The following is a 25,933-nucleotide window of genomic DNA, read 5'->3' as shown; positions in this document are numbered from 1 at the left end:
ACTGGATAATAAATAAATTAAAATATTCATATATCTTCGGAGTGACTGACTGGATAATAAATAAATTAAAATATTCATATATCTTCGGAGTAAAAGTAGTCGGTAATGTTGCCGTTCTTCAATTACCTCTTCAATGACAGTCAGAAATTTATTTCAAGTTGACGTTCAAGTTCTTCGTTCGTGCCTCTGATAAAATGACAATTTCTCATACTTCTAAATACAATGCAATGTTTATTGTGAATATTGTTATGAAATAAATTTATATCGCAGTGGTTTGTGCGTACGTATCTTTAATATATCGATATTTTATATATGTATATATATTTCATTCATATATAAGATTATATAAAATTTTATCGTCGGTAAAATAGATGCAAGAATTCGCCGTCACCTGCGGTGACGCGCGGAGGGGAAATAAGGGACGGTGCGACACCCGGGCAGCCACCTGTCGCGCGCATGCGCACTCGCCGCCCCGCGCAGGACACTCCGCCGCTCGCAACGAAACAACAGTCAGTGTGAATCAAAATGGCGAGCGTGACGACGGTTTGCGGGGGCTCGCTGCGCGTTTCGGCCGCGCTCGCGTTTCTCTGAACAGGACGCGCGCGATAATGCGATCCACGTGACTCGCAGCGTCACTCGCGATCGCGAAATCGAAGAGCCCGTCGCGCATTTTTCAACGCAGTGCGCAAACACATCGACCGGATATATACGTGTGACCAGCAGCAGTCCAGCGCGAGCAGACACCAAGCACCCTTCCTGCCTCTCTCTCTCTCTCTCTTTCGGACGATCGACGTACGGGGTGACATCGGGCGCCAAATTTCCCTGCGGCTAATCGTAAGTGTCAAGTATCGTTTATCGTTTATCAAGCTGACGGGTTTGGCGAATTTGCTGAATTTGAATTAGCCACGTTTGAACAACTTCGGCGAGTCTTGCGTCACGGGGTGACTTATTTGCGTTAACACGCTGCTCGCTATCAACGTGACATAAATACGGCCTCGCGCGCGCTTATCGACTCGCTGTTGTGCATGCGGTGAAAAAAGGAGTTCTGCACTAATTCTCTCTCTTCTCGCTACTTATATCTTACGTAAAAAACGATGTTGTATTTCGTAGGTTACAGAATTATGCGATTATCCTTGTATTTTGTCCGCGCATAACCATACATTTTTCCTTTTGTATAAATCGATTATACGAATTATTTGAAAAAAGTCAAACGAAACTTTTTTTCTCCTCGTGTTGTATCGTCTTACAAGTGAAAAGATAGTGATATAAAAATATATACTTGTAATATAATGTATCTATTTTATTTTATTTATTCTATTTATTTTATTTTATTGTAATGTTATAATAAAATCTAATATCTTGAATTTATAATCTCTTAAAAAAAAGATCTAATGTAAATCAGTCTTTAAATTATGATAGGCGTTGTCAATTTTCTTCGATAACGTAATAATTTAAAAGATAGGCCGGGCGTGAAAAATATAAACACTTTTTCCGATTACATATTTGTGTTATAAGCTTCCGATATCGGATGCTAGAATTATCATCTCGGTTTTTTATTGAAATTTCATCAAGAAACCAGAAATGACCGAGGTGATTAAATATCCTCCGTAAATATTGAAATTATGATCTCTCTCTCTCTCCCTTTCTCACTCTCTCTCTTTTAGCTCATATTTGATTACACCGAGATTTCTCTGAAAATTACATCGTGGCGTATTGATTTACCATTGTCGACCGACTGTTGTACACGTTCGTTAAAAAACATGACACGCGTCAAACACAGCTATCGAGAACTTCCAGAACAGAACACGTTCGTATGCATTGCCATCGATATATATACGAAAGATGAATCGCGAGAAACAATACCCCACTCGTGCATCTCGTCGCACTCTTTCGGAAAATGAGTATGCTTTTCTTCTTATATATCTTCGATATCGCGATAAAGGGTATTCCATTTTATCGTCTTTATGTGCAAAATAAAAAAAAATCACGTATAATCTAACGTCGTCGATCAATTAAATCATAATGTGATTAAATGTAAATATTAGGTTGTTTGAAATTTCCACATATGACTAATTTGTCATCAATATACCTTATATATATATTGATAATTAATATTGACATCACAAATACGTTATCAAATATATATATATATATATATATATATATATATATATGTATATTAATAAACTATTCCATACAAGATTGTATAATACGAAATTATAATAATATACAATATAATATATTTATATATTAATAATATACAATATATAATTTAATTAGCTTTCTTTAAAATACAAAAAGAATAAAATAATTATATCATACAGAAAAAAGAATTATAAATAAAGAGGATTGGGGATTATCTACTGGATATAATATATTTATATCCATATATTTATATATTATTAATATACAATATATAATTTAATTGGCGTTCTTTAAAACACAAAAAAATAAAATAATTATATCATACAAGAAAAGAGAATTATAAATAAAGAGGACTGACATATGACTGAATTATCTATTGAATATAATATATTTATACGTTCAGGAAGATTGTTTTTTTTACTCGTAAGAAAGCTCTTTTATGAGACTTTAAAAATGAAACTTGGATGTGTCTATGTATTACGTTCGACACGTCCGACTGAAGAGCATTTTATGTGATGCTGGGCGCTGCGAAAACGAGCGGTTTGCCTAGAGATCGATGCGCGACTGCAATTCAACCTGTCCGTAAAATATTCGCCTCTTGCGAAAGGAAGGACGTCTTGCGATTTATAAACAAATAAGAGATCGATACTTACACATAAAGCGCAAGCTTTTTAATGAAATTAAAAATTATTGGGATATATTTAATTGTTTCGATTATTTTTGGTCTTTCATTATAGTTGCAAATGTGAATAGAAAAGTTGATAATAATTAGAGCACCGATATCGAAACTTAAATTATATACATATATATTTAGAAATATATTTTTGGCATCGCTTTATATTATATTCAACCACATCTCAATCGTTACGTTATCAAAGAAAATTCAAACTTATCAAACTTAAAGATCGATTCATATTTAACGTTTGAAGTCAAAGTCAACATCGTCGTGTGTCTTCCAGAATCCAATGAAATATCACACGACGGAAGAGAAATGCGTTTCGTTGCAAAATTTGCATTTGGAATATCGTGGATAAATTGTATCTTGAAGAGAGATATTTGCTTTGCCCTCAGTTGAATTCTACCCGGAATTTGCATGAATCATAGTGCGAAAGAAATTAGAATATTTGCAATTTTTAAATAAAGACGAAACTGTATAATTTATTGTATAATTTACAGTTTCTTTATTTGTTTGATAAATTCATTTTTGAAATAAAATTTTGAGATTACGTATATAAGTTGAATTTAGAATAACGTAAAGTTTATTAGGAATGTCTAATTATTTAATTTTAAAATGTTAATACTGTTAGTATCAATACATTTAAATCTTTTAACGTAAATTATAAAATTAGGTTAGCTCTAAAAATCCTGAAGGACATCGAAAGAGGACATGTCCTCGGAAACTAGGACATCCGGTCACTTCAATTTTCTACCTTATTTGTTCTTACTATTATATATATATATATATATATATATATATATATATATATTAATAAAATTGACACAAACTTTTTCTTTTTAAAATAAACAAAACAATTTCCATAAATCCATGGACATTTTTTTGACGTAAATCTGAAGGTATTTATAAAACTCGATAAATAGAAAATATTTTTGAAATATTTAAAATATTATTAAATATTTATATATTATTAATAACATAAAAGAAATTTACAAAATAAGCACACAAAATAAAAAAAAAACATCCTATAAAATATTAATAATATTGTGATAAATTGTGGCATTATTTATTATAATAATTATTGTTATGTAAAAGTATGAAAATATTGAAAACATTTATATTTTTCGTTTATATTTGGCGATTTTTCTATCCGTTGATAGATCGTTTAAAACTGTTTCGTAATCAAGTGGTCCTGTGGCGCAACGGATAACGCGTCTGACTACGGATCAGAAGATTCCAGGTTCGAATCCTGGCAGGATCGACATATATTTTTTTTTTTCTATTCCGTTCTACATTTTTGTGACTCATTCCACCTTGACGCACCAGCGCATATTGTTTATGACGACTGCGCAACATAACCGGTTTACGCGATATCCGATTGAGTATTGCGTCGATATAACATATCGCAAAAAAAAGAGATCAGGTAAAATTGCATAGGATATACGCCACGTAAGGGAGAAATATTTTCCACCGTCGTTAGTATTGTAATTAGAGCCTCGAGTATCGCAACTATTCGTGCAATTTCTGATTGAACAATTAGTGTTCGCGGAAATTATATGGCGAACGCTTCGGTCTTTCATCGGAGCGAATCTCGATTGTATAAGCGGTGTATTGTTGGTGGTTTCGCATACTATCGATAAACTTACATAAACATGAAAGAGAAAAGACAATTTCAGGAAAAAATGATTCTCTCGTTCACTTAAAGCTTCCGCTAATTTCATCGAATATCACGCAAGAATAATTTAATTATAAAAAGAAACGCGTATAGATATCTTGTGGATTCTAATTTTACAATTTGCAATTCGCAATCACGATAAATTCAACGAAAAGAAATTAAATAATGAGACATTTCTGAAGGTTTATGTTAATTTTCCGAGGATTTTATTTTTGGAACAATCGGAACGCATGTCTAAACTAAGCTCGACCAGGAACCGATTTTTTTCGTAAAGCGCCCGCGACGAGTTCTTCGAGGAATGTCCAGAAATAGTCCGCGTTCCAGACGTGCCGACCTGACGCGCGTGTCCACTTCCTTTTCCCTTCATGCTCGACGGCGCACCTTCGTGTCGCCGGAGCGTATTTCGAGATAAATTCTTTTATTCGTTTCTTCTTTGAGACTTCCGCGAAATCTCACAGTTTGATACCTCGGATAAAGCGTCCCAGAGCGTATTGTTCACTGTGGAATTGTAGTTCCGATGTCTTAACAATTTTTGAAGATAAGAAAGGAAAACTCTTTTCTTAGAAAAAAATAACTTAGAAATAAATAAGAAAAGATTGTAATAATTGCAAGAAAATTTAAATATAAACTTGAAGTGATGAGTGGCAAAATAGTTGCGAAATGAGAGAGAACGATCCGATATTTTCCTGTGCTCGAGAAATGCTTACACAATTAATGCAATCAATAAATATAAATACAATATAATATAAATATAACTATAAATGTAAGAGAGATTCGTCGGCGGATAATTATGCACATATAATAATGAAATATGTGTAAAAATAAATTTTCAATAATATTCATAATTCCATTTTAATGAAAAAATACATATAAATAAGTACGAATGTTTATTTAAAAAATATTTATTTATTTAATATTTTCATTTCATAATAATATAAAAAAGGTCAATTCGCAAATCAATTATTTATCGTGAAATCTAGTGTACGTATATATTACAGATGATATCAATATAAAATTTCTTTCCAAAATAAATCCTCTATTAGTTTTCGACTATATATATTTTTAATTATACGATATTGAGAGAAATGCCTCAAGTTATAATTATATCATTTTATCTATGTGCTTTCTCCATATTTGATATGCAACTTTCTTTGATGTTTTCGTTAAATTTATATTAAATTTATCTTTCTGTATTAATCTCAATCTGAATTATTTAAATAATATATGAATACTTTCACACTTTAGGAAGTTACAATACATGATATTATATGTAAAAAGCATCCAAAACTTTATAGAAATTAATTATTTAATTCAATAAACTCTGAAATTATAAAATTATAATTTAAAAATTAAAATTACAATTTAAATATAAAAATTTTTTCTATTGTGAGGTAATTTTTGAATCACTGTCGAAAATTTGATCTTATTTCGTATTTTATGGAACGCTGCTTAAGATTGTAATATTCGTGTGCCGTAATTGTTCACTCAGCTGTTCCTCTAACTTCACCCGCGTTCTCCCTCAGGCTTCCGCCGAGGGTCGTGAATTTCCGCACAGGAAGTCCCTATTTCCTTTGAGCGTCGTGCGAAACGACTAGAATGAAGTTTGCATTTTATTTTTGTAACATCTGTTTGCATGTGCGAAGAATGGACCGTGGACCATGTCGTTTTAGAATTGTACCGATCTTCAATTGAAGAACCTATGATTGTTTCCACAAAAGATAGAATAAGTGAAAGGATTCTCTTCCCAGTTCTCGTCGGCTCATTTTCTTACGTGAATTTGCCGATTGCATTGCGTAAAATAATTTTTTCCTATACAAAGTAGAAAATGTACGTAAAGAAATTTCGTGAGATATTTTCTCGCCATCATCGAGGAACCCGTAAAATCTATTGTTGTGGACAAATAAAACGAGTCGAAATGTAATATCTGAACGAAAAAAAATATGAAAAAATTCTATATTATGTAAGAGTTTTCGTAAAATTAATATTCGGGATTTTCGTGCAGGCATTTTACACAAGATCCGGCGATGTTATCTAGACTCGCCGACAAGCGGGGTTTCTTTTCCGCAAAGTGTTATCGTCGGATGGACGCGTTCAAAGGAAGAGGAAATTCCTCTCTCTCCCTCGGTTCCTTTCGATTATCGCGGCTTTTCTTCCCGCGCAATGAAGAGTGAAACAATCAGCCATTCTCTTTCTCATAGCACATCTTTTCGAAATATCAACGTAAAGGCTTTATCTAACAGTAAGTTACATAATATTCTACATGTTGGAACATGCGTGATGCATCAGCGATGTTCGTTGATGAAAACACCTGTGCGTTCTATAGATCACACTGTTGATTAAAAGATACCCATCACGAGCTTCGTGATGCCACGTGACCTAGAGATTTAGCTAGTAATCCTATTAAATAGGTGAATCCCTCCATCTATCTCTGTCTTTCATCTATTCAAACCTGACCGATTTGATTTTTATCTGCACGCATAGGTGCGTGCAGATAAAAATCAAATCGGTCAGGAACAATTTTCTGACTGTCGCGAATTATTTCATTTACTGCACGATTCTTGTCCCATTTTTTCATTAAGGTATTTTAAGGACATCTCTCTCGACGTGTAAAAATAATAATTCTAGGTTGCGCGATTAGTATTTCAAAATATAAATATCTCATAAATTCTAATACAGGAATATTTAATTTTGATTACATTTTATAAGAAACAAATATGTAAAAGGCAATAGAGATGAAATTTAAATTTAAAAGCAAATTCGTTTGAAGCTCGCACAGGAATGAATTGTTTTCTTTTTGTTAAGGAAAATTTAAATATTATTTTGTATAATGCTAAAATAATATGTTTTGAAAATATAACAATATCTGGGAATGAAATAAAAATGTCATTGTACGAATAAAAATAAACTAAAATGTAATTTTCGCGCACAAAATTCAATCCTTTTCAAATAAGCAACAACTGTCACATAATTTTCGTAGACCTACTCTTTTGATGTTTTTCACAACAATTGTAACCAATTTTATCCATTTATATCAACATAAAAAAACTTTACAGTAGTTTCAACGTTTTGAAAAACCCGGCTTTAACACTCAATAATTAATAATTTCTTAGAAGAAAATTATATATAAAAATATATAAAATTGTATAAAAATATAAATGACGTATAAATAATTATATATAGTTAATTATAATTTATCGATAAAATCAAATAAAATTTTTGCCAAAAAAGCAATCATAACTTCTCCATTCATCCTTTTATTTCCTTCTTGTAATAATGTTATTTATGATAAAATGACTTCAAGTTTTCGCTTCTTATCGATCGTACTTAATTATATTATTTGACGAAGCAAATTGCTGCATATGCATGAGACGCGATGACGCTGCTGCAGCGGGAAACTGCAATTTTTTCTCTTTGAAACGCGAAGTGACGTATGTAGTACATGTCGCAGAGAGTCTCACTAATTGCGACAGCGGGTCTTCACAGTGGCATGATGCCACTTAATAAACCTTCGCACCTTCGTGCACGTGACCATCCGTGTGACCAGAGATACGCATGCGCGAATACCTTGCCTTTCTCGTGTCCTTTTACAGATTCAACGTAGGTTTTTTTTTCAGCTTTATTAGATAAATCGCACTTTTGTAAAGAGATTTGCAACGGAATTCAAAAGTATCTTTTATATCTCTTTACCTGTTAAAATCTGTTATTTTATCATTGATAAAGAAACGAATTCGAGAACGCAATATAAGAGTGCGATATAAAGTTAATAATTGTTATAATTGTTATAAAGTTCATTATTTTTGGACAATTTATAATTTACGATAAAATTCGAGATAGAATTCTATTTATAATTTTGTACAGAAAATTGAAGAAGTAAAAATAAATAAAATTCATATAAAAATAAAATTCACGCTTATACAAAATATACATCAAAATATTCACGCATACATTAAAATATGTATCGCATCTGTAAAATTATAAATTGAATTTTTTTCTCAAATTTTGCAGGGAATTAGATCATCTAAAGTCAGTTTAAAAATAAAACACGAAGAAGAGGAGTGAAATAATATTGACTATAATTGCGTATCGTTGCATCTAGTTATAATTATTCAAAACGATTCGAATATATCACATTTTCTTACTTTATTTTAAATTATCTCGAACTATTTTGCACTAGAATATACTGCAGAAATTACTTTAAAAGCTGCATCGTAGCCATTAATTAATGAAGTTATGCAATATTGCTATTTGTTGCTGGAAATTATTGTACACAAACTTTTCATCGATAATTTGCTCCGAAAAGTGTTTTCATTAAACTGATTAAAGTGCACGTCAGGGAGGGGATTGAATCGAAACGGTGCAAGAATCTTGAAGAGGTATCTATTTCGACGTGTCACCTTCGATGTCGTTGACGCATTCTTTTTGCATATTTATAATTAAATCGTATGCCACGCGGGCTTACAATAAATGGCTGCGAAAGTGAATCTTTACTTTCGCTAGTTTTGCAACAACGCATGCGTGACTTGGTGCAGCCGCAGCACAAGCTTTCGCGCTCTTTCTCCCTCTGTTTTTCAAGAATAATGCATACACGCATTATAACTTATTATCTCCCGTGAAGGTAGAAATTCGCAGTGCAGTAAATTATATATATATATACTCAACATTTTGCAGTTTCTCTACGCGAGTCTAACGAAACTGTTCCTGCTTCTTCGATCGCGTGTCGAAATGACGAGCTACATAAAACTGATGCGTCAGTTATAATGTCATGTTTAAACGTCCGTTAAGTAATGCTAACTTAGTAATGCGACGATTTTCTATTGCACACGAACTGTATCGTCATTAACGAATAAAATGTTCACGTATACTAGCTAGATATTCATTGTTCTAATCAAGAGAATTGATATATTATTTAATTTTTATTTAGCTTTTTAATGTGAATAAATGTTTTTTTCGTCTATTCAAACAAAAAATTCAACAAATATGTTAATTAAAAAGATATTTTAAATAATATAAATTATTATATGTTAAATTCTAATCAAAAGAATTAAAAATTATTTAACATAGCTTTTCTTAAATATCTTTTTAATTAACATACTTGTTGAATTTTTTGTTTGAATATTTACAGACGAAAAAAACATTTATTTACATAAATAAATTGATAAAGAATACGGCTCTATGTATTTAAACAACCTAATAATTATGAAACGAGCGATAAGAGCCTAAAAACGCGGATGGTATTGCGTAATTTTTTTTTTTTTTTTTTTTTTTTTAAACATTGTTCGCGAAAAAATTTTTTTAAGACGTGCACAAGACATTTATACATACATTTTACTTGGTGTATATGCCAAGTTATAGATTCTCTTGGTTTGAGACTTCTATAACACCCTCATTACTCCCCTGAAGAGATGTAGACAGGAAAAATATCGGAGCGAAGTTGTTGAATCGGGAATCGAACCCGAGTCTTTCGCTTGCCGGGCGACTGCTCTTACCTCTCATGTTGTTTAAATACATAGAGCCATATTCTTTATCAATTTATTTAGAACTACACGCTGAACTAAAAAGATCGTGTTCTCATTATTTCCATAGATTAATAAAAACGGACAGGAGAAGTGTCGGTGTGGGGCTGAATAGCTCAGTGGTAAGAGCAGTCGCCCGGCAAGCGAAAAACTCAGTTTCGATCTCCGATTCAGCGACTTCGCCCCGATATTTTTCCTGTCTACATCTCTTCAGGGGGGTAAAGAGGGTGTTATAGAAGTTTCAAACCAAGAGAATCTATAACTTGGCATATACACCAAGCAAAATGTATGTATAAATGTCTTGTGCACGTCTTAAAAAAATTTTTTCGCGAACAATTAATGTTTGAAGAAAAAAAAAAAAAAAAAAAATTTACGCAATACCATCCGCGTTTTTAGGCTCTTATCGCTCGTTTCATAATTATCATGTTATTTATTTACATATTTTTAAATTGTTATGATCTGAAACACATTCAATTATTTTTTTAAATGTCTTTGACTTTTAATAAGCATGTACAATGAGGTTCAAACAGCGTACATATGGACAGTGTTTCCGCGATAAGAACCACATTTGTAATAGATTGACATCGGAATTGCTTTTCATACTCCCTAGGCGACAAGATATCTATATAAAATACGTTTTTATCGCATTTTATTCGCATCTATTAAGCGTCCATCTATTAGCATACCATCTATTATCATATCTGAATAAGCCGAAATAAATATATCGTAAATTACAGTACGCTTTTATAAAACAATATGGTCAAACTGAACGAGATATTTAACGAAAATTTAGAGAGAAACTACAGTTCATCATTTCAACATTTTGTGATTGAAATACTGAACATGATATTTCCATTTAATGTACGTGTGATCATTAATGTAAATTATAGGCCGAGTAAAATAAAGATAGAGGCTTCTATTAATACATCAACTAGGATGCATTTACCATATAAAAGCGACATAATCGATATGGAAGCATGTCAAAGGGAATGATGCGTGTTATAATACTTCGCTAGCTCATTCCGCACTTAGTACCAATTAAGCCAGTGTAATTAATTGTACATTCGCTGGAATATGAGCTAGTAGCTAGTAATCCTCTAAATCAATTTATAGGCTGAGCGATCGATTAGATTAGATTAGATTAGCAGCCCACGTATATTACAATTATGTACAAATGTAATTGCGCATCGATATTATTCACGCAATTTCGCCGTGAAAAGTTGATGAAATTAATATTTAGAGGGAAAAAGGAGAATCATATATACATATATGTTGCATGAAATTAGCGTAGATTTCTGAGTTTCTCTTTCACGGAATCGAATGTAATTGCTATCGGATGAACTCATCCGAGAACTTTCGATCATAAATGAAGAGATTTTATCTTTCTTTCTTTCACGGGTGTAATCCGAGTTTAATCTACCGCAGAAGCATCTCCGATGTATAAGATCCTTAATAAATTTCACAAACAGTATTATTAAAATTGATTCGTCCTACTCATTCTCTATTATCGTCCACGTTTGTAATTTTTATATAAAGCTTTTCTCTTGAATATATAATTATCATAAACTTAAAGAAAAAACGTGAATGTAAAACACTTTAAAATAGATTTAAAATGCCATAAATTTTAAATATATCTTTTAAAACATACGATAATCGTGATAGATATTTTTAAAAATAGCCAGGATGAAAAAGAAAAATCTGCCGTTCTTAAAATAGATTTTCCAAAAGCGTTAACACTTTTTGCAATATTGGACGGAAATATCGATATTGTTGTCGAAGTGAAAGTGTCAATCGAGTGTCAAAAGACGAGATGAGACGCACATCGATGAAATATTATTTTTCTCGTATTTTTTTTGCGAGGATAGAAATACAAAGAGAGCGACACCGATTGTCTGACGCTCTCAAGGAACTGCAACAGCAAAAAAGTGCCTGTGGAAGACAATAGGGGCTTTAAGAAGAATGTTTGCTGGATGAAAGAAATTCTGTTACGAAGAAGAATAGGTCAGACTGTCTGAAAATCTACCTCGTGTACGATGGAAACCTCTTGCGTCCGGAAAGATTTTCATCGTAATATTCCTCGATTGTTATACTGACAATTTCTTGGCAAATTATAATAATAAGCAAGTTGCGTGACATACAACGATCACAAATCTCTATGGAATTTTGACGCACAAGGTTGAATTTTTAATAGATATGAATAAATAATGTTTTTATTTAATTAAATTGCGATTAAATGATATCTGTTGTTCAACAATCAACAATCTTCCGCTATATTTTTCACATATAATGGATTGAGTAATGAAAAAATAACATTTATGATAGTTAGTAATATATCATAATCTATTTGCTAATTTTTCAGATACAAATTGTCACTTGATTTAGCAGTTTTCTGGATTTAGAATCGCGAATTTTACACCTCTGTCTCACGCTTTTACTTTACGTGCGATTTACTTCACTTACGATTGCGAAAGTTGTGAGGAATAGTAAATCTACATTTAATAGATTTGATTAACCATATCTAAAAGCGGTGTTCGATAAAAAATCGCAAATTATAACAATATTTAATTTGAAAAAAGAATATTCGCGCTTATATACCGTGTAATATATAATTATCAATATAAATATATTATATATTATATTGATAAAGAAATATTCGTAGAGAATTTTTTTGTCATATAAAATTCAGGACTAATGGATATTTTCAACATTTGTGTATTTAAATGTAACATTTATTATGCATCTATTTATTAATCCAATTATAAATTATCTTATCATTTTAATAATTATAATTAATTAACATCTGTCAACTTTCTTGTCAAATGTTATAAAGCAGTCTATGAAAGGTTTGCATAACTATCATTGACAAGCATGAAATTATAATCGCGTTTAATTTTTTTCCTTCTCTTTGGTTAAATATTTCTTTGAAAAATTTGCAGACTTTTAAGAGTCTTAACGTGCTATTTACTTTAGTGACATGGTTTTAATACATTTCCTAATGGACTTTAAATCGCGTTTTCGCTTATTTAACTGCTGAGGTTCTCACGCGCGATATACTTTTATGTAAGATTAATTGGACAAAAAAGAGCGATTTCACGTCGGATGTTCTACAATTGGGACCGTGTTATTCCGAAATACGGTGAAACTTCTCCGGAGGAAATCAGATTGCGATCAAAGTATGCGTGTATGTGCGAAAGTTTATATCGCGAATATGATATCGAAGATGATCGAGTTCTTGATCGAGCTGCACAGCGGCTGCTGCTTTTGAATTTACTTCCAAAGATTGACATTCCTTTAATGCGTGATTTTTCGTTTTTTGTTCAAGTGCATAGCATTATGCAATTATTTTTCTTTTGATTGAATTTTAAATTTAGACGTCCTTTTTGGAGCCTCATTTAATTTAAAATTAACGCTCCTGAAGAGGATATCATTTAATTGAATTGTGTGATTAAATCTGTGTACAAATAAATACAAGAAGATTGAAGGCAATCTCCTCAATTATTTAATTAATTATTTAAAATGAATTATTTAAATTATTATTTAAAATTAATTAACCAGTTGTGTATAAATAATCAAGTTGAATCAATTCAACCATTTACTTATATATCTTCATAATATTTTTTTTCTATATTTGCTGTGCCTTATAAATTACACATTGTAAATATTATAAACGGTCGCATCATACATAATATATAACATGCTTGTTCTTTATCGCTCTAGCGACGTGCACCGACAAAAAAAGATGGTGATAAAAAGTTTTTCGCGCAGCTGCAGCAGAGAAATACCATCCAATGAGAAAATATAAATGTAAAAAATGAAAAATCGTTATCGGACATGCATGCTATGCTTGGCTTTTTTAATTGGAACAACTAGTGAACACAATTTATAAAAAAAAAACAATTTTAAATACCAAGAGAAAGGAAAAATCAATTAAATTCTCTCTTCTAATAAAGACAAGCGAGCAATGACTGAAAAACAAAGTATAATAAATGATGAGAGATTAGGAGAAGCTATCATCGGCCGCTGAAATTCCTTCGCAGCTCGCTTTATTAAATAGTGACTGAAAACGAAGGCCGAGTAATCAGTTCATGGCCTTTTTGCTTCGCACAGTCTTCTCGATAATTTGCTTTTGCACTAGGTACGCGGCGACAAATTGCGATTCACTTTGCTGTCCTCGTTAGTAGCACTTCTCTAATCCGATCGATTCAGCCATATTTCTCTTCTCGATATCATTTTGCTTGACAAAATGTAACTCGCCAATCTTTGCGGTCTGATGAGTTATGATTGCGCAAGAAGCGTAGTATATTTTTTTTCTCGGTTCGCTGCGTTGTAATAAGAAGAGATGTCTTGCGTAAAGTATCTCTTTCGCATATGTATTGTTCATATTTTCAAATAATATTATATTTAATAAAAGAGAAATCAACTATAGTAGTGTAGTTGGAAATTGTGTAAAAATGACAAAAATCATACGGCTTTTCAATCAAAAGTTTTTTTTATTTTATTTAAATTTAAATTTAAATTTTATTTAAGTTTTAATTTAATCTGAAATGAAATATTAGAATTTATTTATTAATTCTAAATGAATTAATTTATTAATTTAATAATATTGTTTAAATTTTAGAATTAATTAATTAATTAATTTAATTATATTATTTAAATTTTAGAATTTATTAATTCTTTTCGAAAATATTGATTCTTTCTGAAAAATATCCTGTTTGTAAATACTCCTCTTTAATGTAACTGAATTCTAATATCATTAAATTCAACTCAGGTTAACCTTCAGGTTGAGGTAAACATGGAAAGTGAATCAAGTGAGTCAAAGAAATCAGTTTCCACTTAATGCTGTTTTTATCGCGGTCTTTCCGGAGATTGTATGATCAAGAGGCAAAATACGCATTTCCGTCATGCTTCAGCGATTGTATCCTGTCGCACACTTCTGCTTTTTATCAAATGTTTTACAGATTTGAAGATGGAAAACAACGGACGTGAAACTTTCGTGTCATACCAAATTTTATAAAAAAAATAAGTTTTATAAGAAAAATAATTTTTTAATATCATTTTGATAAGATTAATTTTATTTTAAGAATTTAATTACACATAATTGTCAAAGTGACATTAAAGATGTTATATCTCTCTTAAATACACACACTTTATATGCGACGATGACAAAGTCAAGGTTTATGCGAAAAGGTTGCAATTTTACAAGTTGATCACGATTACGTGACTCGACACTGTAATTCGATGGTATGATATCATCATAGACAATAAATTACATTGTAATTTCTCAGCGACGTGAGAAATAAACTTGGTAACGATCCTTGTAGAGCTGCAGAAAATGATGGCCGCATGAAAGATCGCAGTCTTGAATAATGCTAGAAAACGATAGAAAAGTTGGAAATTCTATCGAATTGTGTCGCTAATTTACGTATATTAAACGCGTATCCGCTTCAGAGAACTTTATATGAGGCGGTTGTTGAACTCGAATTATACGTTGTTGCGTGAACCGCGAAACGATCAATTTTTTTTTACGAGCTTTCACAAAGAATATATAAAGTAGTATGCAAAAAATACAAGTAAATTTATTAAATCAATTATCTCTTTGGTCTGAAAATCAAATGGAACGAAACGTAAAATAAATATAAAATGAACGACTTTTTCGTGAATTCACTCCGCAGTTTGCAGTCTTATATTTATGTCAATTGCATTTTAAATATTTTTTTTGAATTGAGTTTCTGAACTCTTATAATATTATAATATCATAAATAATTCAAATTCTGTCAAAATACTTTGTTATAAGTGCTTTGAAAAATGATGAGATTTTTAGAATTCGTACTTTTTCTGATTAAATTCGAATTTCGATAATGAAAATAACGAGATGATTTAATCTTCTAATATATACGTCAATATAATTTATATATATAATCTATAGGAAAGATTTTTTTAAAAATATTTATTGTAATAAATTTGTTTTGATGTAATACAAAATTTAGCTTGATACTTTCTCTCGAATATATATGCAGCATAATTATGTATATATTTCCTGATTTGAGAAAGCAGTTATTCATATGTAATTATCTCTCTTGAAATGGAGTTTCTATCGATCTTGACCTTAGTCTCACAACGTCGGACATTTAGACGCAATTATCACCGTTAATACAAGCAACAATTATAAGTACGTTAACGGCACATTTATAATTGGGCGCATTTTGCATCCTATTTTCTTTCTTCTCGCCCTAAAAACGAAGTAGGACGAGGTTTAACACGCGGAAGTTGCATCATGTGCAATGCATTTTTTTATTCGCTTGTACTTGACGCGCAATTTCATACTTTGCGGCGATCATTTGCGGGATCGTATTTACGAAGCGTAAATGTTGTGCTTACGTGTTCTAATTCGTTTCGTATATAACGAATTAACAAGTAGATACACCAGCGACCCGAGAATAGTATAATGCTGCTTATTCACGTTTATCTTTTTTAATCTCGAAACGAAATGGAACACGGCGTAATGCCGCTAGAATCGCGTAAATGTGTTAATTAAATCAAATTTTAAGAAGAAGTTGAACGAATCAGCTACGTCAAAAATTATTCTAATATATTTTGAGATTCATAAATTTGACATTGTGCAAAATACTGTTAGTCTTTTAAAACTAATAATTAATTTATGCGAATTAAAGTAAAGATTTGCCCTGTAAAATTATTTTAATTGAAATTATTATTTTAATTGAAATTTTAATTTTAATTTTAATTATTATTTTAATTTTAATTATTACTTTAATTGAAATTTTTATTTTAATATGTATTTCAATCGCACTGCAAAATTTTCATGTATGTATAATCATTAAAAACGTTAGTTTGATATTAGATATTTACAATTTTGAGAGACATGAAATTATATTTTTAATTCTACGAAGCAAATTTTTATTTTATAATTTAATTATTAATTTATGTTTTAAAAGACTGAAAGGGCTTTATGCAATGTCAAATTCTGAATCTTGAAATGAATCTTGAAATGTATTAAATTTATTAACCTTTTAACGTAGCTGATCCGTTCAATTCCTCCTTAATCCGCGTAAATTTATCGAGGCATCAGCGTAAACCGAACGTGTCTTATTTATAAAGATCAGCGGCCCATAACAGCATCATCACTTCGCGTTGCGATTATCGCCAATTTGTAAAGGAAATCATGCTTTTGCGAGATATATGAGAAATCGAAGAATATATCATTTCCACATGTCAAAATGATTTCGAAACACAAACTCCATCTCAAAATCATATTTAACGTTATGCAAATATCGAACTTTGATTTAAAAAAAAAGGAAAATTAGATAAGTATTTTGAAACAATTTTAAAAGTTTTATGCAAGTAATTTTAATTCATATAATTTTTTTAAAGTCTTTATACTTTAAAAAGTTTCCTTTATTCTCCCACTTTTTGAAAACGTTGTAAAATTTATCTAGCCACGTCCCTGAGCTTCATTCCGGACGCGTTACGATATGCGAGATCGCGAGCGTTTCCGGTCCATGAATGAAGTCACACCGATGTGTGCGAAGGGTGCATTGTCAACGAGGTGAATCTTTTGTCGCATAGAAAAGAGGAGCGGCTTTTGTTCCGGTGTCTTTATTAAGCCTGAATTAGTGGGAAAAAATGCGACGGTCTTCAAGGCTCTTTGCTCTTCTTCCGGTTCTATCACCGAGCGACGTATCCGCGCAAAGGTGCGACTGGTTATATATGCTCGGAGGAGCATGACCGGCTTGACTAACTGTACACATGTGTCTCGCATGCTCCTTAATTTTGTAATCACTTTGGTCAAAGAAGGCTCGCGTTTGCGTAGCCTCTAGACAGTAAGATATCCGCGGCAAACATTTTTAATGCTAGAATATTCGCACGGAAATTATCTGAAATTTTTAAATTAAGAATTTGTTTTATAATATTTTTATTTATTTTTATATTTGTCACATTTATAAAAAGGTAATTGAGATGTCTAATTTCTAAAATAACTAAATTTATTTTTTCTAAGTTTGAGAAATTCGCGACTTCTATTAATAAGGTATTTATATCGAAATCGTAAAAAATTAAAAAAAGAGATTTAATTGTTTTTTAATCTAGACATCGCAATCATTCTCATTTATATTTATCTATAAATTAGTTTATTTAGAATAATTTTCTCTTTGGAATAATTTTCTCTTCTTTGTATTAATTTTAAGAGAGAGGGAAGGAGAGATTTTTGAAATTTCTTAAGATAAAATGTGAAATAAGATACATATTTTATTTTACATTTATTGAAATGTGGACGAAAGTGATAAGATACATGAATATCATATTGGAAGATAGAATTTGTATAAACTGAATCCATTTATCTTATCATTGCGTATGCGAAAGAAATGAAAATGCATGAAAACAGAATGCCTGCAGCGTGTGTTTTGGCTTGAAAACCTTTTGCATTTAAAACAGCATCTGACGTACAAAGAAGAATAGCAATAATTTATACACGACGTTAACAATTATGTTCATAAGAATTGTTTCCAACTTTTTAACTTTCTCTAGACACACGTACAATTGTTCTTTCGAAAGTTTAAAGTCATAATTACAGACTTATGTCTAATGTTAAAAATTAAAAGGTTTGAAACATTCAAGTGCACATATAAATAATATTGAAGTATAAATAATAAATAAGAATATCTTTTAAAGATCAATTTTAGGTGGATTTTCTATGTATTTTCTGAAGTGAATTTTCTATCTATATTTATTTTGATAGAATACAATTTTTGCTTGCGACTTCTATTGAACAAATCTCTCTTTCGTCGGGCAATAAAATTGAAAAGTCACGACGATCGATCCTTAAGTAATGCTATGAAATACAATTCGCGTCACGTCGTGAGTTGCAACTGGTTGCAGTCAACAGAGCATGGCCGTCGCACTGTATATTGTTGTTCAACGTGTCGCTTCTGTCCGCAACATTTTGCGCCGCACGAGGCCTCGATGCACAAATAGACACACAAATGTTGCATCTTTAATTTAAAATTACCGCAGATCATTAATATTTTATAAATAAATTCTTATAAATATTACATTTGATAATATTTTTCTGTATTGAGAAAATTTATATTGCATTTGTAAAAATTTTTTTACAAATAATACAATATAAATTTTAATTTGCCAAAGGATTTTATAATATAGCTCTTCCAACAAAAAATAATTTTAATATTTCAAGAAGAAGAGAATTTCATTCTCAAAGAATTTCCATTATATACAATCTCCATTTTAAAAAGATATAATTAGGGTAAAAAGATACTACAATTTAATCAGGAACTCGAGTCTACTTACGATTTTTTCCTTTAATTACTTATACTATATTTTTACCGCAATCACTTTGCATGCAATTACAGACGTGTTTCGAGTTTATCAGACCGGACACGCCGTCAGGCTCGTTTTTAATACTATAGATGCTAGTCATATAAGCACTTAAGATTGCGTACAAGTAGCTGCATTGGCCGAATTAATGCATATGCGATTCATATAACAACTAATAATAAATATTCATTTTGGTGCCCAATGCTCCTCCTCCTCTCAGGTTGTTAGGATCGTTGATTCACATGTACTCGCGAAAAGTTCATGCAGTTTATTATGCACTTTACGTGGCATTCCCGCACTTGGATCCGTGACATTTTAAACGGCTCTCCCGAATTCCGCAATTGCGAGGCAATATATCGTCTCGCGTGAAGATCACATTTGGATTCGATCAAGAGTTGTACACCCGAAGCGGAAAGAGAGCGGAAATCGATGGATGGAATCGACGCGAATCGTATTCTCCCAGACTCTTGTCTCGAAGCACACATGTATCTTCTAAATGTAAGAAAAATGTAAGAAAGGAGGCCGTAAAGTGTCTGAGCTCTCTATTTTACATATGAGAACACGATATAGTGACACCATATGGTGCATAAGACGAGACGCAAATTAGATCTCACTTTGCCCTTATCGGACAAATTTTACTGATTTAAAGCAAATTATTTGAAGTCATAATTTAATTTCATTATATTTTCTTATATTTTAATTTTATTATATATTTTTATATATTATATATTTTATTATATTTTAATTACAATTTTTTTATAATATAATTTTGTAATACAATGTATAAAAAAATTTAGCAAAATTTAAAACAATTTTATTTTATTTAATCTTATTATTTTATATAGCAAAGATCGAAATATCATATAAAGATAATTATTCACGACACTAAAAAACAGTAAAAATCGATATACTAAACTGAAAAAAAAACTTGGTTGAAAAAGGCAAAATTTGTTTTGTCCAACTAAATATATTGTCCAATACGTTCAAATAAATAACTAAAGTATTCCGAAATAATTTGTTGATGTAAACAAAGCTTATTCAAATAATCAAAACAGAAAGTTCAGTACAACAATGTACAGTTACTGTAACAGAATATTTTTTAGGTAATATTCAACCAATTTTTTTTCAGTGTGACGTGCACTCAATATATTGAAAATGCTCTCTACAATTATTATCCAATTAATATCCAATACTGTAAAAGCATTAGGTATTTAGCTTCAAGCTAAATCTTCTTAATACTAAACTATTAAACTTTTCTATCATCAAGATGAACATATTGGAAGGATTATATTATATAATTTTGTAGTATGTGTGTGTGTAATATAATATATAATTTATTTATGTGATAGTGAGAGATTATATATTTCCGATTTTAACATAATTGATAAATATAAAAGAGAAAATTAAAAATAAATATTCGCGTGCAAATTATAATATTCGAGAATATAATATAATTAGATCTGTTGTTCATTAACATGATATATTTCGATGGAATAATTCTCGAGATAAACAATATTTTACATTATTTTATCATAAGAAAATGATCGTTGAAACACACACATATACACATTTAAATAAACGAAAAATTCAAACCTTAAAGATAAAATATATTTAGATAAAATACTAAATAAAATATATTTAACTACTACGTAAAATATATTTCGTTCTAGTTGAATTATATTTAGAAAAATAATTATTATCTATAATTATTTCGATAAGGATTTTAGTAAAACAGTTATTAATTTATAATTTCTATTTCTGTAGCTTTTATTTTTTGAATCTTGAAATAATAAATTTTTACTTGGGAAATAAATCATATGCGTTAAAAAGCTATCGCGATATAATCACTTATCGATTATTGAAAGTCATTAATTAATTAATTGTAATAATCATAGCGACTTATCTCTGGGATTTTTCGTTAATTAATCATCCTGCAATCTTACTACACGATTTCAATTCGAGTAAAAAATTAAATTTGATGAGTGAAAAATTTAATATGTCAAAGTATTTGATTTCACGCATTATTAGAAAAATAATTATTATTCGTAAAAATCAATAAAATAATTTATATCAATTTTTATCTCTCTCGCGACTTTATTCGTTGCAATAATAAATGTATAAATTGAATAAAGAAAAACGCACTTTAATAAAAGTTTATTAATGTAATAAACGGGTACATCGTTTATCGAAAATTGATTAATCGTTAATTATAATGATCATAGCGAATTATTCTCTTGTCGTGATTGTGTTTTGAAAAAGAATTCTGCAATGTACAAAGCGCTTTGCAATTATATTTACAATAGTATCTCCTCATTCGAGTCGCACTGCTTGTATGACAAGACAATCACGTGCCTTAACAATATGCCAAGAAAATTGATAGCCAAACATTGTGTGACAATTAATTTATAAAATATTCAATATTTTACAATAAAAGTTTAGGTTGAATATTTTCTGTAACTTCTAGCATTTAATTTATTCAAATTAATTTCGATAAATGGGTCATCATTGCATATATAATGTTCATTTAAAAAATATAATTTATCTTACGATTTAGTTTAATCAAACTTTTTATGTAGGTTAATTTAATATTATTATTTTACCCCAAATTTTTTTATATTTCGAAATACATTTCTTTTTTTAAATTTAGGATTTTTTAATTATAACTATTAAATAAATCTATTAAAACTATTAAATATATGCCATAAGGAAATAAATCGCTTGTTTTCATTCTAGTAGTTTTATAAATTCGATATCTTATCGGGAATTTTTTATGATTTTATCGAGTCATTCATCATTTCGCAATCGTTATATACCTAGAATCAGGAGTCTTAAAATTCCTCTCGTCGCAATGACTCATAGATCTCGTCATGAGCAATACTGATTGCCAGATTACTCACTGTAGTTTTATCCCTCTCTTTAATGAAGAGACCAACATTAACCATTCGTTCGTTCGTTCGAGTCTAAATATCATTTGATATCTATACTTGAATTAATTATATGACGTGATGATCGATCATTCTCGCGTTTGTTGATTTATATAAAGATGCATTTGTGTTTCCAGATACATCCAGATGACGCGATGACGCTACATTGGTGGATGCACTGGTTTTGGGTTACCGCGCAATTTCTTGGTGAGTCATCGTATAAGGTTTTTTTGTCGAACATAATAAACTTATTAAAATGCAAGCAATCCTGTTTTTTTATTAATTATTTTCCTAATTAACTTTTAAAAAGAATATAATGAAAGATAAAAGAATGTCTTTTGTTTTAATTATATATCATTTTATGTAATCATATGATTCATGTAATTTCAATTATTATTATTAAGATTTAATTATGATTAATTATATTTCACTTTTAAAGTTTCATAGGTGAAATTGTTACAATTTCCCAGCATTCTCTATAATTTAGAATCCAATTTAGACTCGCAAAATTTCATAGATAGCACGATAATTTCTATTCGAAATATCATAATTTTCCTTTGATGACAGTTATTCTCGGAAGTCCCTTGCCCTCCAGCACGTCAGATCCCATTAATCAGCAGTCTCAGTCATCCTCGAGAACGACATCCCCATCGATCGAGACGGAACATATCTATCGCTCATCGAAGTCACCCAGACCGAGTTTTCGCATCGCCAAGGCCATTGGTTTTTATCCGCAGACGAATACGGCCGTGGTGGCCGACAGGCAACCCGTCACCACCGTCGCTTCGTCGTTATTGGAATCGCGTGGAAGTACCGGTCCCGGGACGACTGGTCACGAGGACATCGACGAGTCGAGTTTCCGCGGGAACATCTCCGGCGTTTTGCCGCTTGGTGTAACGACACCGGCGCAGCACATCATCGAGAGGATCAGGAACCCGACCACGAAGAAGGATAGTAAGATCACGTGGATTCTAACGACGAGCAAGTCGTCAGGTAGATCCAAGCCTCTCCACGAGGAGAGGTACAATCAGTCGAGCGGCGCCGCCAGAAACGTCAGTTTCGACGAGGTCGAAGATCTCACCGTGTTACCTCTGCAAGAGGAGATGACCAAGATCGACCTGTCGCTAAACAGGACGAGATCTTCTCCCTTAATGTCCTTATCCGCGGCCGGTGCTACCAGTAACGTCGCGATCAGGACAATGTTCAATCGATCCGAAGACGAGAGCGAGATTGACGAGGAGGTGGCCCAGACGCAGCACTTTGCCACAGCGGCGTCTATCCTTGAAGGTGAGCTCTTTGGGAGAATTGTAACATACAAAGCGAGTAAATGAGAGAATAATTTCGCGGGCAATTAGCAACCATGACGTTGCGCGAAAGAAAGATTAGCGTTGTATTTTAATTCACATTGATTTTCACGACGCCTCTTCATTGGCCTCCTTTCTCATACTTGCTAATTCTGCTCCACTTTTTATTTTAAACCTAATTCATCATTTTATTCGTCGCACGATATAAACCAACCAAATGCAAGATTGTTGTATTTTTAGTTAACATTTAACGAATACGAAAAACAGATATTTTGAAAATCATAATTGGAAAAAAAAAACAACAAATGTGCAGTTGGCGTGAGCGAATCCACTCGTCTGAGCAGAGCAAGAGATACCTTCATCACGCAACACTTCCAGAGGGATCAAATGCAGGGAGACAATCGATCTTCCGATTATACCGATAAAGCGGAGCAGCAAAATTCAGGGACATCCGCCGCGGGTATAGCCGCTATAACGGGCAGTTGTTTAGCGACCGTGCTACTACTCAGTACAATGGGTAGTCTTGGATTTATTATATACAGGTAGTAAAAATCTTTTCTAATGTGCTTTTAATTACGCTCATTAAACATCTGAATTTGCGTGTAATGCGTTGATTTGTTTCGCTCTTTTTTCAGGCGCAAGTACTTGAATCCTCCGCAAACATTAAACAGTGATAAATGCAGTAATCCCGATAGTTCCGGTTATATCGACGATTCCACCATTCGCGTTAGTATCATATATAAGTATACAGATAATTCTTCTAGTGTTTCTAGTAAAAATAATTTATTAAAACGCACGTTATATATTCTTAAATAAGTTTAAAAGAGATCCATTTATAATGTCATAATTCTAAAATTCTAAAAATTTTATTTCACTAGATAAAAGTAATACAATTTTCGGGTCTGTTAAAAAATATATCTATAATAAATATATATCTTTTATTTTCGCAGGATAACTCGGAGGAAATGTACAGTCTGGATAATGATTCGTTCCTAAATTCGCTGGAAGCGATGACAATACAGAATTACTGGACGGACAGTGTAAAGCATACGAAACTATGACAAAAGAAGATAACCCATCCTGGCAGGAGAATCGAAACGTTCAGCATTTCCGATGGTGAAGCGCACGAGCAAATCTCTCTGCTCGAGCAATAGTACTTACACTAGTCCGTGTGTATTCTGGTTATTGCGCGAAAAGTTTTGTCGACTAAATGCAGCGCAAGTTTACGAGAATCGTTAATTAGTCTCAATGGGCTGTATCAGGGAGGATAAGCTATCTTGAACGTTACCATTGTGTACGTAAGAAAGTAGATCAAAAATTTGCGTAAGCATTGATTTACATAACTTCTTCATCGTCCTTATATTTTTCTACGACGCATCCGATCGGCAAAGTCACAAGCTTAAGCGGCAAGTGGCGCAATTATTCCTCTCAAATATTTCCATTAACGATATATAGTGCAATAAATAAACAAAAATCGATGTACTTTATATTATTAAATTAATACAATAACTCTCCTCTATTCTGTCTAGAAAAGTAAGAGTACAAATAAGACTATATTAGTCCATAGCTAGAATTTTCGCTAAATTAAAAAGAAAATAAATAATTAATAAGGATATTGAAGAGAAAAAGGGAGAGAGAGAAAAAGAATATAATATATTCTTAGGAGTACAATTATAGTATTATATATATTATAGTACAATATACTCTTCCAATTATGCGAATTGGAACCAGTATATATAATTATATATATGTATAATATTGTACTTACCAATGTCTTTTTAACCTTGGATTACAGATGTCTTCTACAGTTTCACTTAAAAATTCCATTACGATTATAGTGATTAGCTCGGCCATATTAATTATTATTAAATATTTTCGAAAATTGGATTTACGGAAGATCGGACCAAATCGTACGTAGATCTAGCTTTATGCCTTCACGACATATCCAACAGGAATATTGATTCCGTTGTTTTCCATTATAAATCTAACTTATAGCTATGTACATATGTATTGTTGTAACGTTTTATGTATAAATGTCCGTGGCGTTGCGTCTCACGCAAGACGCGATTAATTTTAAGTAGCTTTAGCACATTTAGCCAGATATATTTCTATACATTCGCGAAAGGGAAGTAAAGACAGAAAATACATTGTGATAGATAGTAGGGTTTAAATAAGTGTAAAATTATTATCCGATTCGTTTATGATAACGGTTGTGAATAAAACACGTGTATTATAGATTAACTGCCGCCGTCCCATTTCTTTATTCGAATGCTTTATTTGCAAGTGTATTCGATTGTTTCAATTAATAATCGCAATTTTTAAGAGTTTTTAGATGTAAAATTGCTTTT

General features: G+C 31.3%; 1 protein-coding gene and 1 non-coding gene across 2 annotated transcripts; both read left to right on the top strand.

Annotated features, from left to right (window-relative positions):
• Nucleotides 1–495: 495 nt before the first annotated feature.
• LOC105251490 lies at nucleotides 496–25,196 on the top strand. Its single transcript, XM_011258346.3, has 6 exons — nucleotides 496–834; nucleotides 22,419–22,488; nucleotides 22,849–23,568; nucleotides 23,899–24,127; nucleotides 24,221–24,311; nucleotides 24,536–25,196. The coding sequence occupies exons 2-6, from the start codon at nucleotides 22,437–22,439 to the stop codon at nucleotides 24,644–24,646; spliced, it is 1,203 nt and encodes a 400-aa protein (XP_011256648.1). The 5' UTR covers nucleotides 496–834; nucleotides 22,419–22,436; the 3' UTR covers nucleotides 24,647–25,196.
• Trnar-acg lies at nucleotides 4,010–4,082 on the top strand. The gene has a single exon. It is a non-coding gene; the product is annotated as a tRNA-Arg (tRNA).
• Nucleotides 25,197–25,933: the final 737 nt, after the last annotated feature.

Source organism: Camponotus floridanus, unplaced genomic scaffold (assembly GCF_003227725.1).
Source record: "Camponotus floridanus strain SB8 unplaced genomic scaffold, Cflo_v7.5 scaffold27, whole genome shotgun sequence".
Lineage (NCBI taxonomy): Eukaryota > Metazoa > Arthropoda > Insecta > Hymenoptera > Formicidae > Camponotus > Camponotus floridanus.
Note: the sequence above shows the minus strand (reverse complement) of the source record. Positions and strands in the feature narration are given on the sequence as shown.